Source organism: Mesocricetus auratus, unplaced genomic scaffold, assembly GCF_017639785.1.
Source record: "Mesocricetus auratus isolate SY011 unplaced genomic scaffold, BCM_Maur_2.0 Super-Scaffold_100014, whole genome shotgun sequence".
NCBI lineage: Eukaryota > Metazoa > Chordata > Mammalia > Rodentia > Cricetidae > Mesocricetus > Mesocricetus auratus.
In genome coordinates, this window is record NW_024429197.1 from 54,656,392 (window position 1) to 54,682,764 (window position 26,373).

General features: G+C 41.2%; 1 protein-coding gene across 6 annotated transcripts in view; it reads right to left on the reverse strand.

Annotated features, from left to right (window-relative positions):
- Positions 1-26,373, reverse strand: part of Ccdc171 (coiled-coil domain containing 171) — a 305,368-nt gene that overhangs the window by 239,005 nt on the left and 39,990 nt on the right. For 5 of the 6 annotated variants that reach the window (XR_005881376.1, XM_040757219.1, XM_040757220.1 and 2 more), the window contains 3 exons: positions 16,143-16,289; positions 4,223-4,315; positions 1,767-1,927 (listed from right to left, as the gene is read on the reverse strand). Coding sequence is in view for 4 of the 6 variants with exons in the window: in XM_040757219.1 (XP_040613153.1) it covers positions 1,767-1,927; positions 4,223-4,315; positions 16,143-16,289 (401 nt within the window). In the remaining 2 variants the exon portion in view is untranslated. The remainder of the gene's footprint in view (positions 1-1,766; positions 1,928-4,222; positions 4,316-16,142; positions 16,290-26,373) is intronic. The other variant, XR_005881377.1, reaches the window with a different exon arrangement.

Genomic DNA, 26,373 nt, shown 5'->3' on the forward strand with positions numbered 1-26,373 from the left:
TACACACACACACACACACACACAAAGAATAAAGCTATCAATGATAGTTTATCTCTTATTTGGGGGACAACAGTTTGTGATATCTACTATTAAGGAATTTTTGAAACATTAAAATCTTTTTTTTACAGTGTTTCATAGATTCTTCAAGGTTAACAACTTTTGAACTAGGTAGGGTTGAAACAAACAGGCATCAGATGCTGACACCACTTGTGAACTATGAGTCCTTACCCTTATTAATACTCCATTTTCATGTCTAAAAACTGGTATTAAAAGGTAGAAGAAAGGCCAGGCATTGGTGGTGCAAGCCTTTTATCCCAGCACTCAGGAGACAGAAACAGGCTGAACTCTGTGAGTTTGAGGCCAGCCTGGTCTACAGAGTGAGTTCCAGGACAGCCTCCAAAACAATACAGAGAAACCCTGTCTCGAAAAAAAAAAAAAAAAAAAGTAGAGGCAATGGTGGTGCATGCCTTTAATCCCAGCACTCAGGAAGCAGAGACAGTCAGATATCTGAGTTCAAGGCCAGCCTGATCTACAAATCAAGTTCCAGGACAGGCAGAGCTACATGGAGAAACCCTGTCTCAAAACCCACCCCCATCCCTATGAAAACCATAGAGTAGTGTTGTGGTTTGATAGGAATGGCCCCACAGACTCATGTGTTCACATGTTTTCTCCATAGGGAGTGGCACTATTAGGAGGTGTGGCCTTGCTGGAGTAGGTGAAGCTTTGTTGAAGGAAGTGTGTCTCTGTGGAAGCAGGCTTTGAGGTCTCACAAGCTCAAACTAAACCCAGTGTGGCTGCTCCTCCTTCTACTGCCTGCAGATCAATATGTAGAACTCTCAGTTTCTTCTCCAGCGCCATGTCTGCCTGCATGCCGTCATGCTTCTCACCATGAAAATGGACTAAAGCTCTGAAACTGTAAGCCAATCCCAATTAAATGTTTCTTTATAAGAGTTGCTGTGGTCATGGTGTCTCTACACAGCTATAAAACCCTAACTAAGACAAGGAGAAACCTCAGTCAGTAATGTGCCTGCCATACAAGAATGAAGACCTGAATTGAAATCTGTAACTCCAGGTCTCAGGTAATAGAGACAGGTAGACCTCTGGAGCTCGCTGACCAACCTGTGTAGCTGAATTGGAGAACCCCAGGTTCGGTGAGAGACTTAGCCTTGAACAGTAAAAACAACAATAATAATATGGAGAGCAACTGAGGAAGACACTCTGCTTCAACCTCCAGCTTACAAATGCACAGGCTCACACACAGACACACGCATATTCATATCACACACACAGAAAAAAAAACAGGATAGATAAAGGGTAGCTACCTCATAGGACGTTAAGTTAGTTAAATTTAGTTGGTGGTCATGTACATAGTGAACCATAATGCACACTTCCCACTAGTTGTAATTATTGCTACTACTATTATTTCTGCAATTCAAAAAAAATCCTAAGCATTATCTCCCCGTGTGGCTTATAAATTAAGGTGTTTAAGACATGGCTGTATTAATTTTAGAAAGGCAAGTACAATGATATATTTACTTTCTAGTGTATAAATATGTTTCTGGAACTGATCAGAACACTTTATAGCAAGAGAGCATCTCCATATTTGCCTGCAGGGGCGTCCACATATATCTTATGAAGATCTTTGCTCTCCAGTCTACCACAGACATTAATGGCAGTTTTATATTATTATATAAAGCACTATATATTCAAACTCAGCAGCCATAGAACCTTCACACAAATTTAGAATTTTACCATAAGATACTTACAAATTCAGTTTTGTAAAGCTTTCTTGTGCATTATGCTTTTCTCGCTCATATGCACTTTCGACTTCTTTAAATTCATTTTTGATCATTTCCAGGTCAGCAACAGCCTCTGCTTGGCTGGCTTTTTCTACTTGTAAAGCTCCTTCAAGGTCTCGAATCCGTAACTACCCGATGACAGAGAAGTAATTTTAAAAAGCTAAGAAATGTGTTTCCATCTTAAATTGAATAGACTGTTTTAACAACAATAGATATCAATTATCTAAACGTTTCTTCCTTTCTGTTTTGGCTTAAAAAGAAAATAAATGAGCTGGCCACGAGCCCCAGATCCTCCTGCCTCTGCCTCAGTCAGCAAATCTTACCGGCCTGTGCCAAAATGCATACAACAATATTATATGGACTCAATAGGTTATACACAGAAATATGTGTGTATATACAAACACATATATGCATACAATAACAATGAAATTAGAGGTCATAAATTCAGAGAGTGGCAAGGGATATATAGGAGGGTATGAAGGAAGAAAGGGAAAGAAAAATGAAATAAAATTACAATCTAAAATAAAATATTAATGCACAAAAGTCAAAAAAAGAAGATAAAGGCTTAGTCTCTTTTTTTTTTTTTCTTTTTTCTTTTCTTTTTTTTTTTTTTTTTTTTGGTTTGGTTTGTTTTGGTTTGTTTTTTCGAGACAGGGTTTCTCTGTATTGTTTTGGAGGCTGTCCTGGAAATCACTCTGTAGACCAGGCTGGCCTCAAACTCACAGAGATCTGCCTGTCTCTGCCTCCCAAGTGCTGGGATTAAAGGCGTGTACCACCAACGCCTGGCTCTTAGTCTCTTTTTAATGAATTTGGTGGGGAAAAGTATAGAAAAATAAAGAATTGAGATATGAAAAGCATAAACTAACACAGTATGATCTAGCCTACCAAAGTGCTTAATCTTTACCTTCTAATGCATTCACATTTCTTTTATAAAATATTATAAACAATTGTTGAAAACTAAAAGAAATATTATGACATGAATATCACTATAAGCTTAAACATGGGCAAGCAAGTTGGCTCTGCAGGAAAAGGCCCTTGTCACCTAATAATCGAGTTGAGTCACCAGGACCCACGTGGCAGAAGGTAGAGCATCAACTCCCACAAGTTACCTTCTCTGACCTTCATATGTGCACTGTGGCATGTACACACATGCACATGGGCGTGCACCAGCACACATGCGTACATGTACACGTACGCACGCACGTGCATACACACACAAATAAATAAATTTTAAATTTTTTTAAAGCTTGAACACATTCCTTTTACCCCTGGAGATTTTGTTTTACTGTAGAAGAAGACCCTTTACAATCAAACAACACTGTCTGACTGAAATAGTCATGGTGCTATGATTTGATAGCCTGGACTTCCTTAATATCATCTAAAAGCAAGACAGCATAGGATAACTACAAAACACAATTGGCTTGAGGTAGGTGTACTGGGAGCTGATTTTAATAATCTGTCAACTTTTACATAGATCTGAAATTTTGCATAATCAACATCTTAAAATTAGATGTCTACCAATAACAGAATAAACACACAAAGTGCATTCTCTCAAAACAATGATATATAGTTCTTAAATCGCTATATAACATTTTAAGGAGAGTTTGAACATTCTCTGTGGTATGCTACAGAATAATGTATTGATCAAACATCCTGAAGACAGGAAAGTCCAGACCAGTTTACACAGGATGCTAACCCTGGAAAAGCAGTGAAAAGAACAGGAATAAGCAGACAATGGAGGAACAAAACACTCTGCAAAGTGTCAAATGGTAATATTTCATGTTTTTCAAGGTGCTGCAATTTGGCTCTTGAACGCAAGTACCAAAAGCCTGGTGCCCAGAGCAGCACTATTAGGCAGTAGGACAGATCCTGGGGATGGGGGGGTACCATGTGGTAGGCCCTTGCATGGGGAAGACTGTGGCCTCAAAGCAGACTGTGGGACTCTGCTTCATCCTCTCTCTTCCTTTCCTTGAGTGTACCCCCATCATGATGAGGTAGGCGCTTCATCAGGGAACCAAAGAGGTACAGCCACTCAAACATGGACTTAAGATGCATGAACCACATAAAACCTATCTCTTTGGAGTTAAGGTTCTTAGGTTAGGCTGTCTCATGTATTTCATTATAGTCAAGAAAGCAAACTAATATTGACACAAGCCATTGGGGTCTCTGTCACACACACACACTGCACTCTTACATTGCAGTACAAATGCAGCCACTGATGAGACAATACTTAAGAGCAGACAGTGATGATATCCTGACCTGAAGCTATGGAGTGCCAACATCTCCCCTAATAGAGTATCTGAAATTGTACCCTTACCCTAAGTACAATGAGTTATAGCAGTGTGTTACCATTCTCAGCACATGCCTTAGTTTCCTAGCAGTTACAACATAGAATATTCATGGCAAAAAAGTATGCATCTTACCTGAATAATTTCAGAATTAAATTTTGATTCTAAATGTGCTGCTCTTTCTGCTTCAATGTTTTCTTCTAGCTTCCTCACTCTTAGAGTAGTTGCCTAAAAACAAGTTTAAACACATAAACATTGGCATTAAAAGTACATAGAGAACACTAGTCACAGAATTGTGACTTTAGATGACTTAGGCTATATAGCCAGGATGGTCTAGAACCCATGATCCTCCTGCCTCAGCATTCCAAGTCCTATTACAGGTGTATCCCACCATACCTGCCTAGCCCCATGTCTCATACTTTGCAGGTGGGGAGTGTGAATTATTTAATCTTATTGAGGTCTGGTTTAATTAGGAAGTAGCTGGCTTCTGGTACACATGTCCATGACAGCTGTTACAAAGTATAGGCTTTATATGTCCCCTATGTTCCATGGTCCTTTATAGACACACTCTCGGTGCCTTCATACCCAAAAGTCACTCTGCCTAGGGATTTCACCATTCTGCACTGCAAAAGCACAAAACTTACTTTTGTACACTGTGCTTCTTGCTGTCTTTGGATTCTACAACCTTATCAATATTTTTTTCTTGAGACAGTCTCACAGCGTATGCATAGCTGGACTGGAACTCACACGCATGTGCCTGTCCCAGCCTCCCAAGTGCTGGCATTAAATGCATGTCTACCATGCCCAGGCCTTTCAATGTTTAAGATTTATTTTTATTACTTTAAATTATGTGTAGGGAGGGACCCAGGTCCGTGCGAATGCGGTGCCTGGGGTGGCCAGAGGCCCTGGATCCCCTTAGAGCTTGAGTTACAGGCAATTGTGAGTCACCCAACATTGGTGCAAGGAACCAAGCTCAGATCCTCTACAAGGACAGCAAATGTTCTTAACTGCTGAGCCACCTCTCTAACCATCATCAGTATTTCTTAACAATTTATTATATTGGCAAATAGTTCCCAGAGGCTGAGAGCAGTAATTCCACATTTAATAACTAAAGATGGTTGAAATAAAAAACGACAAAATAATAATTTGTCTAACTGTGGTATTTTGAATAAAAATGGCCCCATGGGCTCACAGAGAATGGTTGATATTGGGAGGTGTAACCAAACTGGAGTAGGTGTAGCTCTGTTGGAGGAAGTGTGTCACTGAGGGTGGGCTTTGAGGTCTCAGATGATCAAGTCTAGCCAGTGTGTCTCAGTGTCTTCCTGCTGCCTGCAGATCAAGATGCAGAACTCTCAGCTCCTGCTCCAGCACCGTGGACACCTGCCTGCTGCCATGCTTCCTGCCGTGATAATGGACTAACCCTATTAACTGTAAACCAGCCCCAATTAAATGTTTTCCTTTTTAAGAGTTGCTGTGGTCTCTTCACAGGAAACAGAAACTGTAACTGAGACGGTAACAATCTCTCTCTCCTTTTTTAACTGGTTTTTTGAAACAGGGTTTCTCTGTGTAGCCCTAGCTGTCCTGGAACTACTCTGTAGACCAGGCTGGCCTCAAACTCAGAGATCCACCTGCCTCTGCCTCCCTAGAGCTGGGATTAAAGGTGTGCCCCACTATGCCCAGCTAACACAGTCTTTTGTTTGGTTTGGTTTGGTTTGGTTTGGTTTTTTTGAGACAGAGGGCATTGGTACTAGAGTTATAGATGATTATAAGCCACCATGTGGGTCCTAGGAATTGAACCTAAGCCCTGTTCAAGAACAACAAGAGCTCTTAACCACTGAGTCATCTCCCCAGCCCTTATTAATACTTTTAAAAATATATTTAACAGTGATAGTTTAAACTTTGTTTCTTTGAAATATAAACTAGAGGATTCATGAATGAAATTATATTTCAATTGTATTTAAATATATTTAAACTACCATGAATACTGACCATTGTTGATGATAACTAATGACAAGAGACAGGCACACAGGAGTCGTCATTACAACATTCTTTCTGTTTTCATGTATGCTTAAAATTTTCCATGTAATACTTTTGTTTTGTTTTGTTTTGTTTTGAGACAGGGTTTCTCTGTGTAATAGTCCTGGCTGTCCTGGAACTCACTCTGTAAACTAGGCTGACCTCAAATCCCAACTTCTGCCTCCCAAATGCTGGGATTAAAAGCATGTACCACCACCTCCCAGCTCCATATAGTACGTTTTATAGATTTTTAGATTTATTTTATGTGTCTGAGTATTTTGCATGCATGTATGCCTGGTGCCCACTGATGTCAGAAGAGAGCATCAGATCCCCTGGAAATGGAGTTACAGATGGTTGGTACTTTGCACCAACGAGTGCTCTTAACTGCTGAGTCATCTCTCCATTCCCATGATCACACACACACACACACACACACACACACACACACACACACACACACCTAAATAGAACTAAAATAATGAAGACATAACAATGAACCAACTTCTGTTTCCCTGTATCACTCATCCCATGGGATCTGATGCCCTCTTCTGATTTGCAAATGTGCAAACAGACAAAACATCTATACACATAAAATACACAGATAAATCTTCTTCAAAATGATGTAAACCCCACCATACAAAGTTGACTTTGTCAGTACACAATATGTTCATTTTTGATTCTGTGGGTCAGAAGGCTAGCCAGTCACAAGGAAATAACCCATGGATGCTGGGAATAAGACTTTAAAAACTAATGAAAAACAAAGAAATTAAATCAGTCTAACAATGTTTACGTCTTTTCCTCGGTTGCCATATATGAGTAAGTTTACTTATCAAAATGTTGGTCCTGGGGGACATGCATGCACATGTGTGAGGAGACCAACACAACCTTGGGTGTTAAATACATGTATGCACATGTGTGTGGAGACCATGGGTGTTAATTCTCAATCACCAGCTGTGATTTTGGTCTGCTTTGAGTTTGGGTTTTTAGAGGGATGTTGGAGACAGGGCCTCCTGTGAGCTTGGAACTCACCAAGGGAGCTAACGTGGATAGCCCAGGAGCCCTGGGATCTGACTGCTCCATTTCCCAGGGCTGGGATCAAGTGCAAGGTAAGCAATTTAACCAACTGAGCCATTCCTTCAGTCTCGCATTTTATTAAAATACAAAATATCCCACAATTCTGATAAAAGAATGCCCTTCCCCTATAATGAGATTGATGACTACCTTAAATGCCATCCTAGAGCCTACACCCAGTAGCTGATGGAAGCAGGAGAAAAGATTCACAGCTAAGCACTGAGATGAACTCCTGGAATCCATTTGTAGAGAGGGAGGAGTGATGAGCAAAGGGGTGAAGACCATGCTGGGGAAACCCACAGAAACAGCTGACCTGAGCAAGTGGTATCACACTGACACCAGTCTGACAGCTGGAGAACAAGCATAGGTTCAAACCAGGCCCCCTGAATGTGGGTGTCAGTGGGGAGACCAGGGCAATCTATGGGACCTCTGGCAGTGGAACAGTATTTAGCCCTAGTGCAGGAATGGGCTTTGGGAACCCATTCCCTATGGAGAGATACTCTCTCAGCCTAGATACAGGGGGGGAGGGCCTCAGTCTTGCCTCAAATGATGTCACAGACTTTGATGATTCCCCCATGGGAGGCCTCACCCTCCCTGGGGAGTGGAGGGGGGAGTGGAATTGGGGTTGGTGGGGGTCATGGGAGGATGGGAGGGAAAGGGGACTGGGATTGGTATGTAAAATAAGATTGTTTTTAATTTAAATAAAAAAATTTTTAAGCAATAATATATTATATTTCTTATCTGTATAATTCAGTAACTAGTTAGTGTTCTGTTCCCACTCAGCACATCAGGACGAAGTTCTGTTCTCCAGGTCAGAACAAAGTGCAATAGGCCAAAGTAATAAGCTGGAGATACACCCTTGTTTTCACACCTTCCTTTTTGGAGCAAAATGTCCAAAAGAAAACAAATTAACATGCTGCTTATTATTGCTACAGCTATTCACAAATCAGCAAGGCAATAAAAATTATCAAGTCTTTAAACCAACACTTCCCAAGAGTGGGATTTTTTGATTGGCATAATTAAATAAATGCCCTCATAATTTTTTTTTAATCTTCCAGTCTGGTGAATTAACTCTTAAATCCAGCAGAGGGTGCTACAATAACATCAACCTGCAATTCTCTCACACATACATACACACACACACACACACACACACACACACACACACACACTCACACATATCCTGTAATACTAAAGAATGTCAGTATAAGTCATTAAATGTGTTGTTCATATTTTATTCTAACATAATCACAAAATTACTGGCAGAAAGTATAACACAATTGTTATTAAAGTTCAAATTCAATCCTAATTCTTAAATTTAACTACATACAAGTTAGTTATCAATATATAATTTGGCCAGTAATAAAATTATAATATACTATGTGTTTACTAACTGAAAACCAGCTGCTACGTATCACATAAAATCAAACATATGGCTCTTCTTTAACCTTTTCACTTATTTATTGGGGGAATATGTACATGTAGAGGTCGGAAGAAACTTTTCACTTATTATTGGGTGAATATGTACATGTAGAGGTCAGAAGAAACCTTTCACTTATTATTGGGTGAATATGTACATGTGGAGGTCAGAAGAAACTTTTCACTTATTATTGGGTGAATATGTACATGTGGAGGTCAGAAGAAACTTGCAAGGCTCAGTTCTTCCCTTCCACCTTGTGGACTCTGGGAACCTAATCCAGGTCACCAGACTTAGCAGTAGATGCCTTTAGTTGCTGAGCGATCTCGCCAGGCCAAGCACGTAGTTCTTTGTATAGTATAGACCCTGCTATTTATCTGATGATTGACATGTCCTTTATGACAATATATCTGCCTTAAGACTTTGCTTAATAAATACTATGGATAAACACAGCTCTTTTTTATCTGATTTGTATCTCACTAAATCATATTAAACACAATCAGATAACCTTAGGAAAGTGAGTTTTCAACCTTCAAATAAAACAATGTCTAGGGGCTGGAGAGATGGCTCATCAGTTAAGAGCACTGGCTGTTCTTCCAGAAGAACTGAGTTCAAATCCCAGCACCCACATGACAGCTCACAACTGTGCATAACTACAGTTCCAGGGTATCCGACACCCTCATACAGACATACATGCAGACAAAACAGCTATGCACATAAATAAAAATAAAAATAACAATGTCTAGAACTGTGCACTAAATAATATAAAACATAAATACCACAAAATAAATAGCAAGAGAGAAAACTGGGGAGGAGATCTCACCCAAGTACCTATTACTTAGCCACTGCCAGCTAGTGGCCTGTATAGGATTGCATCCTAGACATTTGCAGTTTGTTCCAAAATATCAACAACTCATGTAAGTGGAAAGTGGTAATTATTTTTCCAGATTTTATCATCTAGTAGTTCTGTTATTGAACAACTTTATAACCAATATGGCAATAATCCATCTTCTAAAGGTGATTCTGATTAACTGAATCATCACAAACTGATTAATTCTATAATGACTCTTCAATAATCCATTTTATTTTGTTATATTTAAAGACTAAGCATAATTTATTATATATTTGTTAACATTTAATCACAATATTATTCCTCAACTGCCCAGAGGAGGAGAAACAGTCACTAAACCTTAAGATTTTGTTTTGTTTGAGACAAGATCTCCCTGTATAGCTCTGACTGCCCTTGAACTCACTATGTACACCATGCTACCCTTGAGCTAACAGAGATCCACCTGCCTCTGCCTCCTGAGTGCTGGAATTAAAAGAGTGCAAAACCACAGCCAGCTAAACTTTCAGCCTTTAAAGTGAAGGTTTGAGGCTAGTGAGATGTCTCTACAGGTAAAGGTACTTGCCACCAAACCTGATGACCTGAGTTGGATCCTGGGGAATCACATGGTGGAGACAACTGATGCTGAAAAGTTGTCCTCTGATCTCCATATGTGTGCTACAGTGCACGGACACACGTGCACACACAAAAACTACTTAGAAATGCAAGAACTTATAAAAGCAAACAACCAAAAACCTCAGTTACTTTTACTATCAAAAAACCTCCTATGCTCATAGCAGCATTATTTGTAATAGCCAGAACTTGGAAGCAACCTAGATGCCCCTCAACCGAAGAGTGGATAGAGAAAATGTGGTACATTTACACAATGGAGTATTACTCAGCAGAGAAAAACAATGGAATTCTGAGATTTGCAGGCAAATGGATGATACTAGAAGAAACCATCCTGAGTGAGGAAACGCAGTCACAAAAAGAGAAACATGGCATGTACTCTCTCATATATGGATTTTAGACATAGATCTGGGGAGTGCCAGCCTACAATCCCATGGCCAGAGAGTCTGGGAAACAGAACCTTCATTCAGTGGTTGATGGAAGAAGAGGCAGACTCCCACGGCTAAGTACTAAGCTGAACTCAAGAAAGCCAGTAACATAGAGGGAGGACTGATGACCAAAGGAGTTAAGACTGGGCTGGTTTAACCCCAGAAACAGCTGACCTGACAAGGGTTAACTCTTGAATCCCAGGCATCAGCCTGGGAATCCAACATGGGACTGATCAAGACCCCCTGAATGGGGGTGTCAGTGAGGAGGCCTAGGTAATCTATTGAGCCTTCGGCAGTAGTAGATCAGTATTCATCCCAAGTGTACACATGGACTTTGGACTCCCATCCAACAATGTGAGGTGCACTCTCACCCTGAACTCTTGTGGGGAGGGTCTGGGCCCTGCCCTGGATGAAATGACAGTCTATGGACACCCCCATGGAGGGCTTCACCCTCCCTGGGGAAATGAGGGGATAATGGGGGAGTTGGGGGGAGGGCACGGGAGGAGGGGAGAGAAAGGGAGAGGGACCTGGAACTGACTTGTGAACCAACCATGTTTCTAATCTAAATTTAAACTTAAAAATAAAAAAATTTTAATAAAAAAAACCCTCCCAAGAGTCAACATTTCCAGTTATTTTAAAGATAGAAGCACTATATCACACCATTTAACCAGAGTCATATATTGAGGGATCACAACTAAGAATAATCTATGAGTTCTTTACTATTTATTATCCTTGTTCAATTAATTTACTGTAAATTATCTTAAACACAATATTATTTAGCTAGCCTGACTATTAATTGAACTATTTTGCGTACATGTTTATGCACATGCATATTTGTGTAGAAGGGTGCATATGTGGGGTACAATGCATGTGTGCAGGTGTATGAACATGTATTAGAGGATGATCTTTGGTGCTAATCCTTGGGAGCCATCCACCTTGTTTTTACAAACAGAATCTCTCACTGGGACCTGTGGCTTGCTGATTCAATTAGGCTGGGTGTCCAACAAGTCCCAGGGATCCTCCTGTCTCTGTCTCCCCAGTTCTTGCATACAAGTATGCATGAAGCACAGTAATACATGGCTTTTTAGTGTGAGTTCTGGGACTGAAACTCAGTTTCCCATGTTTGCACAACAAGCAGTTCATTGACTGAACTATCTCTCTAGCACTAAGAGGTCGGGGTGTGTGTGAGTGTGTGTGTGTCTGTGTCTCTGTGTGTGTATGTATGTATGTATGTATGTATGTATGTATGTATGTATGTATGCATGCATGCAGAGGTCAACTCTGGCCTCATTCTTCAGGTATATCCCCTTCTTTTTAAAATAGGATCTCTTGTTGGCCTGATAGCGGACAATTAGGCTAGGTTGGCTGGACCACTGTAGAGAGCACAAGGTCCTTGTGCTACAGATAAACACTAGGGAAAGCAGGAATGTTAAACATGCACAGACAAGATGCATACCTGCTTTCATCCTAGAAAACCAGAGTGGATAGTTAATAGCTTGAATCCAGACTATTATGTTTATCCCAGAATCTTCGTCCCTACACCTTCATCTTGAGCATTGTTTCTCAGTCAATAAAAATCATCTTTAGGGACATGAACTTTATAGCTCTGTGACATCTATGATGACCTGGACTACACCAGGTCCTCCCCTAGGCCCTTAAGCTACAGAACCCATTCTTATGGAGGAGGTCACACATACTTTGCAAAAGAGTTTCAATATAGCCACACCTTTATTTGGTAACTGTCACTAGGAAACTTTTTTGCAAAGTTGTACTGTACTTAAATATGATTAAAAGAAACTGCCTGGTGTCAGATTCTAGAAGCTTGAACCAACACTGGCTACTGAGTTGTGCTGAGAGGGACTTCCTTCTTGCCTCATGTGGATTGTTACTCTGCCAGCCCTGGTGTTTGCAGAGACCCCACAGACACCGAGCCAAGGGATCTAGCTGTCTCACAAACACATGCTCCCATAGGTCTGGGGGTCAAACTCAGTCCTCAAACTACATCCCCAGCCAATGTGGGCTGTCAGCACTCAGCTTGCTGTGTCTCTGGCAAGATGGTCAGCAGGTAAAAGGGCTTGCCTCCCAGCCTGATAACCTGAATTTGAACCCACGTGGTAGAAGGAAAGAACCAACTCTTTTTTAAAAAGTCCTTCAACCTCTGCATGTGAACCACACACACACACTAACATAAATGTAACTCAATAAAACTCTTATCAGACACCAATTCTCTTCCTCAGCAAGGACTGAATAAGAAAGCAGATTTCCTAGCCTTATAAACAGTTCAGTGGATGGAAATTCTACTATTTTACGTATTAGTAATAAAAAATCAGGGGCTGGAGAGATGGCTCAGAGGTTAAGAGCACTGGCTGCTCCCCCAGAAGTCCTGAGTTCAATTCCCAGCAACCACATGGTGGCTCACAACCATCTACAATTCAATCTGGTACCCTCTTCTGGCGTGTTGACAGAACACTGTATATGTAATAAATAAATCTTTTAAAAAATCAGATAACAAAAACAGAAATATTATAAATAAAATTTGTGGATCACAGTTTCTGCTTGGTGTGCATTACTAACTTCTTTCCACAATGTGGTCAAGCCTGACAAGCTATGTTTGATCCCGAGACCCTAATGTACAAGGAGAGAATAAATTCCTGTCAGCTGTCCTCTGCTCCACATGTATGCCACAGCACACACACGCATGAGGACACACACAAACATACAAATCAATAATGAACAAATGAAGAAATGCAATTAAAATCTTTATCTTTACCTTTTCTTCAAGAAAAAATGGTATTTTACAAATTTTTATGTATTTCCAACTTCAAAACCCATTAGGAACACAACATAATGTGTTTAAATGTATAATACTTGTAAATATGACCATATAATTCAAGCACTTTGTCATTTACCTACTTTATAGGTGGCAGTTGGCACAAATGAGCACTTAAAAATAATGTCCTACATATAAATGCATGAAGGCTTTAAAAAGATCAACTTGGCAGACTGCCTTCATAGGAGGTGTTAGGAAAACTCAAGTGCATTTGCCTTTCCCTTTCCCCTCAAGGGGAGCAGGCATCTAATTACAAGGGCTACTTCTCCTTGTACAGTAGGGCTCGGGATCAAAGTCAGCTTGTCAGGCGTGGCCACAAGTGTGAAGGCAGTGTGAAAGGAAGTTAAGTTAGTAATGCACACTAAGCAGGGTGTTTTCAGACAGTCTCCCTCCTCTGCAGCCGTCAGCAGATGCTTCCACTCTCAGAATTAGGTCTGCATCGTCTCTTCTCTGTTTTCCTATTGAGTTAAGACTTATTTCCCATGATAATAAACTCCCTTTACTATACAGAGCTTCACAAATACTCTGTTATCCAGTTCACTTTTCCCTTGGCCCCACAGTGTCTAGCACCACATTTGTAAAATTAGACAGGGAGTTTGTTTTATTAATCTAAGAAGCCACTGATGCGTGTTATAATGACAAAGCCATATAATGGCTTCACATTTTACAAATATGTTATATATACAGTTGTCTACATAAACACTTTTTGCCCCGGGAACATAAGAAACTACCTTCACACAGCAAAAACAGCTAATTAAAGGGCAAAGGAAATGGAGTGTGAGGTCAGTGAGCCACAGAAGGAGAGACACCGACACTCAGAAAAGGGGCTTGAAGCCTCAGGCACTGTCTTTCTCGGATGTGCCTTCCTCATCTAGGCACCCACCGTTTTAAGGTGCCACCCCATCCAGAGCAGGTCCTTTCCCCAGTCCCTACCCCATGTGCCAAACCTTCCTCAAAATGCTCCCAAAAACACAGAGGTGAATTCACAGTCCTAGGAATCCCTTAGCCCAGTCAAGTCAATAACTAAGGCCAACTTTCATGCCCATCAACTCCATCCTTAGGAATACACCCAAGACAACTGACAACGTACCCTCATAAGACTTAGATATAAATGTTTATTACACCATAGTTACTATTAGTCAAAATGTGGAAATAACGAAAATGTCCATTGACTAATATATACATGTATGATACAATGTAGGAAAAACTACCATTCAATCCTAAGAAGGAAAAGAAAAATGATGCATGCTATAACAATGCTAGACACTGCACATACTATGCTAAGTGAAAAAGTCAACCACAAAAGACCAAATATTGCAATTGCACATGCATGAACTATCTAGAGAAGATGACCCTACAGGGAAAGGAAGCAGATTAATAGTTGTTAGTAGCCCCAAGGGATGGAGAAATAGGATACTGATTCCTAATGAAGATGAAATTTCTCACTGGTGTGGTGACAGCATAAGACTGATTGTGATAACTGTTATGAGTATTTCAGAGACCAGTAACTTGTACACTTCAAATGGGTAAATTTATCATGTACAAATTAAGTCTCAAACTTTTTAAACAACAATATGAAAAGTTAGAGCTCTATGCATCCATCCTACCACAAACAGCTACCCCTTCCTAACCATCACACATAAACTGAAGACTCATACACTAGAGAAAAAACCTAAACCAGAGACTGGACAAAGAAATACAGAAGAAACGGGGCTGGAGAGATAGTTCAGTGGTTAAGAACACTGATTGCTCTTCCAGAGGACCTGAGTTCAATTCCCACATGGCGGCTCACAACTGTCTGTAACCCGAGTTAAAGGGAATCCAGTGCCATCAAACAGACATACGTGCAGACAAAGCACGAATGCAAATGAAATAAAAATAATTCTGCAATTCCTTTTGCATTTTATAACAACCAGTCTAGAAATTAATACCTGACTCTTTGGAGAAATTATAGAAATGCAAAGTCCTGGATTACAACATTTGAAATTTTCCAAATAAAACTTGTGTTGCATCTTCATATCCAAAGTTTCCAAAAGCCCCTGCCCTTCTATTCAACTGGCTGGCTGATCTCTCTACCCAGATATTTAACAGGCATGTCATGTTTAACCTCTCCCATTCAGTAAATAGAAAAGACAGTTACCTATTTGCTCAGGCCAAAATCTTTATGTAGCATTGATGACAGGGTCTGCTGCACACACTTGTAATCCCAAAACATAGAAGGCTAAGGTAAGAGGACTGTCATGAGTTCAAGACCAGCCTGACTACACAGTAAGTTCTAAGACAGCCTGGTTTAAAACATGAAATCAGGTATCTAAAATAAACAAACAAACAAACAAAAGGTGTGAGACAGCGAGGCAGGTAAAGGTGCTTGCTGCCAAGCCTGACAACCTGAGTCGATCCCCCAGGGCCCAGATGATGGAAGAAGAGAACTAACTCCCTGCTAACTGTTCTCTGATTGCCATAAAAGTGCCATGGCATGCACGCAACCACACACACGCACACACACACACACACACACACACACACGCACGCACGCACGCACACACGCACACACACGCACACACGCATGCACACGCACACACACGCACACACGCACGCACGCACACACGCACACACACGCACACACGCATGCACACGCACACACACGCACACACGCACGCACACACACGCGCACGCGCGCACACACACGCACACGCGCACACACACATTTTTTTAGGATATAAAAATTCTCAAAGAACTATACGATAGAAATGATCCCCATTTTTCCTGACTTACAATGTCCTCTAACTCTGAAGTCACTGCATGAATAATGTGTTATGAAAATTGGTAACCCATACCTCAAATTCTTTTCTCAGGCGTTCTTCTCTTTGAGTGCTAAATTCAAGCTCACTTGTTTGTCGCCGCAGAAGGTCAGAGCAGTCCATATGTTCTGCTTCTAATTGTTCCACTTTTTTCTGCATATTTTGCACAGCACTATCTTGCTCCTGGAAAATAATCACTTTTGGTTCAGCAGTTTGTAAGCCATTAATAACTACAAGTTATTGTACAGATAGCACTGAGGAAAATCTGTGTTTCAGTTATAACAGCAGGCTAACCTGTAGAGGCAGGAGACACTTTGATCTTTTCCACAGTGTTTCAGAATAGACATGTGACTTTTATAATTTAATAAGTGTGATTAATAAACATTACACATTATAGGACATTAGAATGTTATATTAGTTCAAATGACCTCTGGGGTATTTGCAACAATGTTGTATCTCAACTGTCATATATACTTTCTCCTGTCATTAATATGTATAAGTATTTAGGAAGACAAATGGATATGTCCCTTTGTGTGATAAGAGCTGATTAGCTTGAACACTTAATAATGGCCCTTGAGAGACATTAACGTGAGCTCATAGTACTTATCATTTAGTGCTCTTAGCATCACAGCCACTAGATGGCTGTGTTTCATTTCCTCTTCAATGTTCCAATGGTTCTCAAAGAAAATAACTAAAGGTTCTCTATTTAAGTAGCTGCCTTTTCACAATTAAACTCAAAAATCATGGCTGGATCTTATTGGAATGTAAAACAAAATCCACATGCATACCACAGGTATTTTCTAAAATAACTGATATCCTCATTCTCATCTGGAGCCTTTAAAACAGTAGTTCTCAGCATGTGGGTCACAACCTCTTTGGAACGAACTACACTTTCACAGGGGTCACCTAAGACTACCAAAAAAAGAGAGATATTCTCATTATGATTCACGACAGCAACAAAATTATAGTTATGAAGTAGCAATGAAATAATTTCCTGGCTGGTGGTTACCAGACATGAGGAACTGTATTAAAGGGTCGCAGCGTTAGGAAGGTTGAGAAACACTGCTTCAAAGGATCCCTCCTTCCTCCACCCACACACATGGACAAAACACAGGGCAGGCGGCTGCCAAGGATCCCTGGCCACTTGAAACAGAATCTAGGTATATAAATTTCAATGACGATTATCTATCAAAGACTGTTATTTTTAAGTACCACTGTTACTGGGCAAATCCAGGTTCCCTTTTAGAGGAGTTTAAATTTTCCTTAATAGAATCGTTTAAAAAGAGATTCAGAAGCCCAAGGACATTTTATTACAGTTTGAGGAAACAATGGGACAGGCAGGCTATCAATCTCAGCAGCCGCTGGGAAAACAAAGCTATAGAAGAAAAAAAGACATTCTTTTTTGAGTTAGGGTCCAAGAAAGCCAGCATTTCCAGCAGTGCGTGGAGCGGATTGGCAAGCAGCTGCATGGGGGAAGGGGCTTCAAAGAAACGGTGACAAACGGGGAAGGGGGGAGAATGTTTAGGCTTTTGGCCATTATGTTACAGAAAAGGAAATAGAAAGAAAGAAAACTTATGGGGTTTGTTTTTGTTTTTGTTTTTAGTTAGAACTCAGATTATTCTTCCCATCCCCCCAGCATCTTCAGGTGACTCACATTTCCTGTGGGGTGGTCCCAGCCAGGTGATTGGTAAGACCACCTATATTACCTCTTAAGTAAGGAGAAAATGGCATGCAATCTTCTAATCTTTGGAACAGAACAAAATGGCATGCATTCATCCAGGGCCAGAGGCAGGGTCCATTCTTTTGACCAGGAGGAAGTATTTCCCCTTTAAAGGCCTCAACAAAGCCCTGCTATGCCCACTTTCTTATGTGTTGTTTTACCATGTCCTAGGGAAAGTGCAAATGAGGGTCCCCTTTCTAGGGTTACCAGGGAAACAAACAGGAGGTGACCACAAGGGAGGGATCCATCCTCACTGGCCTCCAAAGCTACTCCCTGTAACATCACTTTCCATACAAATATATACACACTTTCAAGAATTCCTGGTCAGTAAAAAAACATCATCGGAATCCAGGTACATAATTTGCTAGCAAAAACTGTTTGGAAAGTACCTTTCACATGTAAAATCAGTTTTAAGAACATTAAGGCCTATATAAGAATAAGACTCTATTGTTATCTACATCAGTCCCACTCCTTCAAGCGGTTACTGACAAGAACATTAACTCAAAGTCACTTTTACGTGCCTTTTTGTTAGCATACATTTATTGTGCCAAACGCTGGGTTTTGTTGCCACATGTACATGAAAGTGTATCGTGGACTTTGACCACATTTAACCTCTACTGCCTTCTCTTATTCTCCATTCTCCTCCCACTGCCTCCCTCTCCCACTTCCAGAGAAGACCCCTATATAGTTCCATATAAGATACATGTATTTTTCCTAACTTTTCAACCGTTATTTGTAATATATATATATATACATATATATACATACATATGTGGGGGGGGGTGTTTTGCTTGCAAGTACACCTGTGTACCATGTGCACGCGGTGCCAGTGGAGACCCGAAGAGGGAGCTGAATCCCCCGGAATTTGCGTTCAGCCTGTTACATACTTTATTTGATCTACTCTAACCCTGAGTGCTGGGATGATGAGAATTCATCGATGCGATGCTGGAGGGGGAGGGGTCAAACCCAGGGCTTTGTGCATGCTAGACAAGCATTCTACCAAATGACCTCCATCCCATCTGCAAACTGAGATTTCCGAGAGGAGGAAAAAGCAGAAATATTAGAAATGAAAATTTTCAATGAAGGCCGGGGAAGGCCGGGCATTGGTGGAACACGCCTTTAATCCCAGCACTCGGGAGGCAGAGGCAGGCGGATCTCTGTGAGTTCAAGGCAAGCCCGGGCTACAGAGCGAGATCCAGGACAGCCTCGAAAGCTACAGAGAAACCCTGTCTCAAAAAACAAAAAACAACAACAACAAAAAAAAACACTTCAACGAATAATAAAAATAATCAAGTAGGCATGTATTAATTTGTAGGAGAAACTGTGGCCAGCCTACCCAAGCCGCAATAGCCAGCCATGCCCCGGCTGCCCAGGCCAGCCTGCATAAGCTTCCTCCATGAGCCTCAATGCCCAGAGACTGCCGCTGGAGAGACACCTGACCCAGAGACACCAATAAGGAAAGGACAACAAAGAGAGTCAGCAGCCTGAGTCAATGGGACCTTGGGAGGGTATAAAGGCAGGCCTAACTTCCTTAATAAACCAGTCTACAGCACACTCTGCTACTCACTGACTGGCTGAGTCTTCGTGGGTCTTCTCACCCCTCCCCCAAGGGGTGTTCAAGCTGGGTAACCTGAAACTTTATTTGATTTATTCAGTCTTTTTTTTTTTCAAGATCTCAGTTTCTTTGCTAAATTCCTCTCCCATGGTGTCAAATTTCTCATCCATGTTGCTCTCTTATCAAAGTCCCAAACTGACTTTCTTACCACAGTCCACTGCTTCTTGAATCCTCTTTGAAGTGACTTTTGTTTGTTTTCTGTTTTTTTTTTCTTTTTCTTTTCTTTTTTTTCTTTTTTTTGGGGGGGGTTTACGAGACAGGGTTTCTCTGTGTATTGTTTTGGAGGCTTCTGTTTTTTGCTTTTTAAGACAAGGTTTCCCTATGTAGCTCTGGCTGCCATGGAATTCACTCCGGCTTTGAATTCAGAGATCCATTTGACTCAGTCTCCCAAGTGCCAGGATTAAAGTCACCATCATGGGCAGCTCACAAATGATCACCTTTTTAGGGATTTATTGATTTATTTTATGTGTGAGTGCTCTATCTGCATGTACGTCTTTATGCCAGAAGAGGGCATCAGATCCCACTATAGGTTGTGAGCCACCATGTGGATGCTGGGAATTGAACTCAGGACCTCAGAAAGAGCAACCAGTGCTCTTAATGGCTGAGCCATCTCTCCAGCCCAACCGGCAGGATTTGAGTTCTTTCTTTATTACCTCAACAATTTTGTTATGGTCTCAGTTTGTCATTTGTTGTTTGTTGTTTTTCTGTTACTGAGGAGTTATGAGCTTCAGAAGAGTCATAGGGTTTGGCACACCCAAAAGTGTGGGGATGGGGTAATCTACATTATGGGTTTTTTGGTTTTGTTTTTCTAGAATTGGTTGGGATGGAATTTTCCCCCATCTTTTTTGTTTTATTTGCTTTATGGGTATCTTTTTAGTACCTGGCCTCTCTTTAACTTAAAAATCTTCAGTAGCATCCAGAAAGGGGGAAAACTGATAGTAGTAACAGAAACAAGGATTTAAGCCAGATACTAAAATGCAGGAAAAAAAAAACAATGAGGTACTTTATTTGCATCTTTGATCAGGATGTAAAACAAATGAGCTGGGATATAACAGGATAAATGATAAGTTTAAAGACGACTACAGCTAAAGGTGGAGCCAACGAGATGGGTCAACAGGTCATAGCATTGTGCAAACTTGATGACCTGGGACCATCTTTAGAACACGAGTTTAAAAAAAAAAGAGAAAAGCTGGTGCACATCTGTAATCCCTACTCCTAAGGTAAGGAGGGAGACCAGACCATTATCAGAAGCTTATGAGCCAGGAGAGTGGATACAACAGAGATCCTAATCAAGGTGGGGGAAAGAATGGACCTCTTCATACTTGTTATACGTGTTATGCCGTAAACATGCCTGGGATTCCGTTTAAACATGAGTTTCCAGGGGAGTGGTGGTCTGAAAGAGAATGTCCCTCCCAGACTCAGGTGTTGGTGGTGCTGTTTGGGTAGGTTTAGGAAGCATGGCCTGGCTGGAGGAATTATGTCACTGAGGTTTCAAAAGCCATGTGTTCTCCCTGCTTCCTGCTAGCAGTTCAAGATACAAGCTCAGATAGTCCTGCTACCCTGCCTTCCTGCTCCACTCTTCCCAGCCATGATGGTGAACTCTTGTCTCTCTGGAACCATAGCTCAAAATAAAGTCTTCCTTCTATAAGTCAGTAGCCTCGATCATTGTGTTTTATCACAGCAATAGAAACCAAATTAAGACAGCAGTTGGTACCAGGAGTGCAGTGCAGTCATAAAGAACCTGGCCATGTGTTTTGTTGTTGTTGTTGTCTGTTTGTTTGTTTGTTTGTTTGAACAATGTGAAAGACTTTGGCACTCTGGACTAAAAAGCAGTTGAATGCTGTATGATTTAATGGGCTGTCTGGGGGGGCTTAAAAGACAGGTTCTGAGAGCAATGTGGACTGTGGAGACAAGCTCAAATGATTTCAAAGGAGAGCAGCACTAGCAGCTGGGCTATAGGCCATTCTTGGGAATGGTTTGGTTTTGGGTTTTAGTTTGTTTTTTTTTAATTGGGGGAGGGGGGAAGTCACTTTCTGCCTTTGTCCTAAGAACTTGTCTGTTGTTAATTTTAAAAATTTCAAGATATCTTAATATTGACTCTGTCCCACGGTTATGAGTAATCACTCTTACAGATCTACAATGAAAAAGACATAAAAATGGGGCAAAGAAATACAAAATGTAATCTGGAGAGGAAAAGAACACTAGCAAGTTTTACAGCTAAATCCTGTGCTAAAAGAGAGACTCCAATTGTTAAGGAGATTAGTGTCATTGTTGGGGGGTGGAGGGACAAATCTTCACTAGAATAAAAGGAAGGAGGCCCTTGAGGAAAGACGCCACGCAGCTAAGCTTCCAACTTGTGAAAGAAAAATGCCAAAGGAATTTTCTGATACTGGAAACCAACAACAAACAGAAGCTGCCACAAATGTGATTCAAGGCAAGCAACTCAATCCCAAACTAGCAGCTGAAATTGACAGTGGCACCCTCTTGGTGCTGGCTTTAGAGTCATGAGAGGGCACGAGTAAAGGGGTCCTGGAATCTTCCCCCGCAGTTTCAGAGAGCCACTGAAATTGGCAAAATGTGGCATGAATGTCCAGAGAGGGCAGGGAGCCCTGAGAGGCCATTATGTGAAGTGTGAACAAGAAACATGAGTTTCCCTGGAGACTCCAAAACGTTACAAGTGCCAGAGCCAAGAGACATCTGCCAAGAGAGCTGAGGCTGAAACCAGTCCAGGAGAAAAAAGGACGCTACAGGCAGCAAAGCTGGAAGGTCAGAGCCATCTAAGCCCTTTGACATCGGACGCGGAACCATGGCATTTAGAGTTTGTACTGCTGGGTTACAGGCTTGCTTTGGTCCCCCATGTCCCCCTTTGAAATGGTCATGTATGGTCTGTGTAATTGTATCTTGCAAGTATGTAGTTTTCTTTTTGATTTTACAGGAGGTTAGTTGTTTTTAAAAAAATTGCCTTGAGTGTCAGAAGAGACTTTGGAATTTGGACTTTAAAAGTACTGAGGATGTAAAAGGCTCTGGGAACTTTCAAGGTTGGCTAAATACATTTTCCATTGGCCATGATACAATGGGAGCTGGGAACAGAGTGTGGTGATTGGAATGAGATGTTTTCCATATGATCAAGCATCACAATTTTTGGTACCCAGCTGGTGATACTGTTTGAGTAGGGTTAGGAGGTATGGACTTGATGACTTATACCACTGGGGGCAAGTTTTGGGCTTTCCTAAGTTTTGTATATTAGTTACTTTTCTGTTGCTGTGAGCAAACATCATATCCAGGGCAACTTATAAAGAAACGCATTTAACTGGGCTTACAGTTTCAGAGGGTCAGAGCCCATGATGGCAGAGCAAAGGCATGGTGTAAGGAGGAGCTGAGACTCACATCTGGATCCTCAAAGGGAGGTAGACGAGACAATGGAAATGGCACAAGTCTTTCAAACATCTCAAAGCTGACCCTGAGTACCACACCTCATCCCACAAGACCACACCCCTAATCCTCCTCAGACAGTTCCAACTGGGGACCAAGTATTCAAACAAGCAGGCCTACGGGGGCTGTTCCCATTCAAGCCACTACAGTATGTGCTGCTTCCAGTGTGGTTCCTCCGTTTGCTGCTTATAATTCAAGATGTGAGCTTACAGCTGTCCTGCTGCCAACCTGCCTGATCCACATTCTGATGCGTAATGTTGAAGGACTCTTATTCCTCTGGAACCATAAGCTCACGACAGACACTTCCTTCTATAAGTTGCCTGAAACACAGTGTTTCATCACAGCAATAGAAACTTAACTAAGTCACGGGAGACAAACCGTATTCAAACCACAGCACATAAGCAGCAAAAAATTTAATGAGGTATGAGAGCTGATAAAGGCCTGGTGGTTGCTCATAGGTGAAAATAATTTACAACTTGCTGTGAAACTACTAGAGGATAAACTCCACCAAACTGAGAGAGAAAAAGAGAAAGATGCAGAAAAAGTAAGAGAATCCAACACAGGAGAGAGTCCCAGGAGAATGGAAAAGGTAGAAATATGTGTCTATCAAATCTTATGAGACTCACTGCATTCATACAGAGAACTACAGTAGACTGCCGGCTATCTGAACCAACACAATGTTGCCTGGGCAAGCTCCATCTGTCTTAAATATGGGCTTGGCTCCCATCAGCCATGTAAGAATTGAGTTTCTCTACTCAAATATTCATTTCACTTTGCAAAAGTATCATCTCCATGTGGCCTACACCCTAGAGCTGCAAGTCAGCTTCACCAAAGCTTCCTTTGAAGACCATTCCTTCTACCAAGTGGAATCAAATTTTATGAAGTTTACTATTTCTGCCAATGCATAATAAACATTACATTCACTCTGTGTATATCTGACCAAATCAGTTTTTAATGTATTTGTTAGTTTTACTATAACTAACTTTTCTATGTAAACACTTCCTTTTTTAATTTTTTAACTTGAGAAATGTACTTCATACAGTTCTTGCTAGTTTTAGTTTACCATTAATCTAATTTCATCATACAGTCAATATATAGATAAATGGATAGAGGTAGACAGATACACTTACCTTTAAGAATTAGAGCCAGCTGTGATGGCACACAGGTAGGATTTGCTGAAGGAGTCAGAGGCAGGGGGATCACGAGTTGGAGGCCAGCCTGGGCTACACATTTTTGCCAGGTGGTGATGGCACATGCTTTGAATCCCAGCACTCAGGAGGCAGAGGAAGGTGGATCTCTATGAGTTCAAAGTCAGCCTGGTCTACAAGAGCTAGTTCCAGGACAGAACTGTCCTCAAATACTCTTTTTTTTATTGTTACTTTTATTTTTATGTGCACTGGTGTTTTTGCCTGTATGTATATCTGTGTGAGAGTGTCAGACAGAGTCCCTGGAACTAAAGTCATAGACAATAGTAAGCTGCCATATGAGTGCTAGAAATTAAACCCAAGTCCTCTAAAAAAGCAGCCAGTGCTCTCAACCACTGGGCCATTTCTTCAGGCGTCTAGTCCCACTCTTAAACTCATCTTTCAATTCTTTTTATTTCCTGGATTTTCGAGACAGGGTTTCTTTGTATAGCCCTGGCTGTCCTGGAACTAGCTCTGTAGATCAGGATGGCCTTGAACTCACAGGAATCCACCCGCCTCTGCCTCCTGAGTGCTGGAATTAAAGGCATGTGCCATCACTGCCAGGCATCTTCTTTCAATTCTTTTTTTTTTTTTCTGGTTTTTCCAGACAGGATTTCTCTGTGACTTTGGAGGCTGTCCTGGAAATCACTCAGTAGACCAGTCTGGTCTGGAACTCACAGAGATCCGCCTGCCTCTGCCTCCCAGGTACTAGGATTAAAGGCGTGCACCACCACCACCCAACTTTCTTTCAGTTCTTAGTGATGTCAGTTGCCTATGTGAGATCTTTTTGCTTAGAATATATTATTGGTAGTGGAAAGGGGTCTACCGGGGATGGTAGAGAACGAGGGGAATATAAGGGATTAGAAAAAAAAAGGAGAGGTTAACAAAAATAATGTATGAAAATGCCATACTGAAATGTATTATTTAGTATGCTAACTTAAAAGCACAAAAAGGGCCAATAAGATGACTCAGTGGGTAACACAAGCCCAACAACCTCGGTTTGATTACCAGAATCCACCTGAAAGTGGAAGGAGAGAACTCGCCCCACAAAGATAGGCTCTGATCTAAGCATGCATGCCCACACACACAATCATAACAATTTTAAAACACACATTAAAACGAGTATATACTGTTTATGCCTATATTGACTATAAATTTACAAACTAAAAAGCATTTACTCCAAATCTAGTTAACATGATGATACGTAACTCTCTTTAGAGACAAAGCTGATTAACAAATATTTCATAAATGGTGCAGACCTTCAAGTGAAATTGAAGTAGTACCTCAAATTACTTGTTTCAATTCGATTTAAAGTAAGGTTATTTTTACTCTATTTAAGTGGAATCATACTTCTTTGGTATCCAAACATCCTCTGTTTTAGTTACTTTTCTACTGCCACGCTAAAACATCATGAACAAGGCAACTTATAGAAGGCCCGGTTTATTGGCGCTTACAGTTCCAAAGGAATAAGAGTTCAGCAATGTCACATCAGGAAAGCATGACAAAAGGTAGGCAAGGCTGTTGGAGCATTCAGTCCAACTTCAAAGGTCCCCGTCGTCTCAAAATTAATTAAAAGTCTAAAGTTCAAAGTCTCTTCTGAGATGCATGAAATCTCTAAACTGTAATCCCCTATATAATCAAAACCAAAGAGCAGATCACATACTTCTAAAAAATAATGGCACGGAATATACATTAACATTCCAAAATGTCAGGAAAGGAGCACAGTGAGGAAATACTGGACTAAAGCAAGACCAAAAACCAGCTGGGCGAACTCCAAACTCTGTATCTCCATGTCAGAGGTCAAGCGCTCTTCAGATCTCCAACTCCTTCTACCTTTGTTGACGGCCACACACTTCTGTCTCTTGGGTTGTTTCCACTCCCTGTTAGCCGCTCTCCTGGGCAGGCATCCCAAGGCTCTGGCACCCCCAACAATCCAGGGTCTCAAAGGCAATCTGGACTTCACCTTCACAGCTTCACATAGTGGCCTCAGCAGGCCTCCATTCAGGAATAACCCTGACATCTGCCTGGCCTCAGCAGCTTTCCTTAGTCACAGAGGAATTTCTATCACACCTTTATTCGATCCTTAACTCTAAAGCCAAAACCGTATGACTGAAGCTGCCGGGTTCTGCTGCTTGCTGGGGCTGGAACATGGCCTCCTCTGTCAACTACATCCTCACCAGCTTTCTGTCCTTCAGTGCCTAAGTTTGGCTGTCCTTGAACTTGCTTTGAAGAGCAGGCTCAGAGATCTGACAGCCTCTGCACCACCACACCTGGATCTAAGCTCCCCTTTGATTCCTTTTCACAAGCTGGAAACTT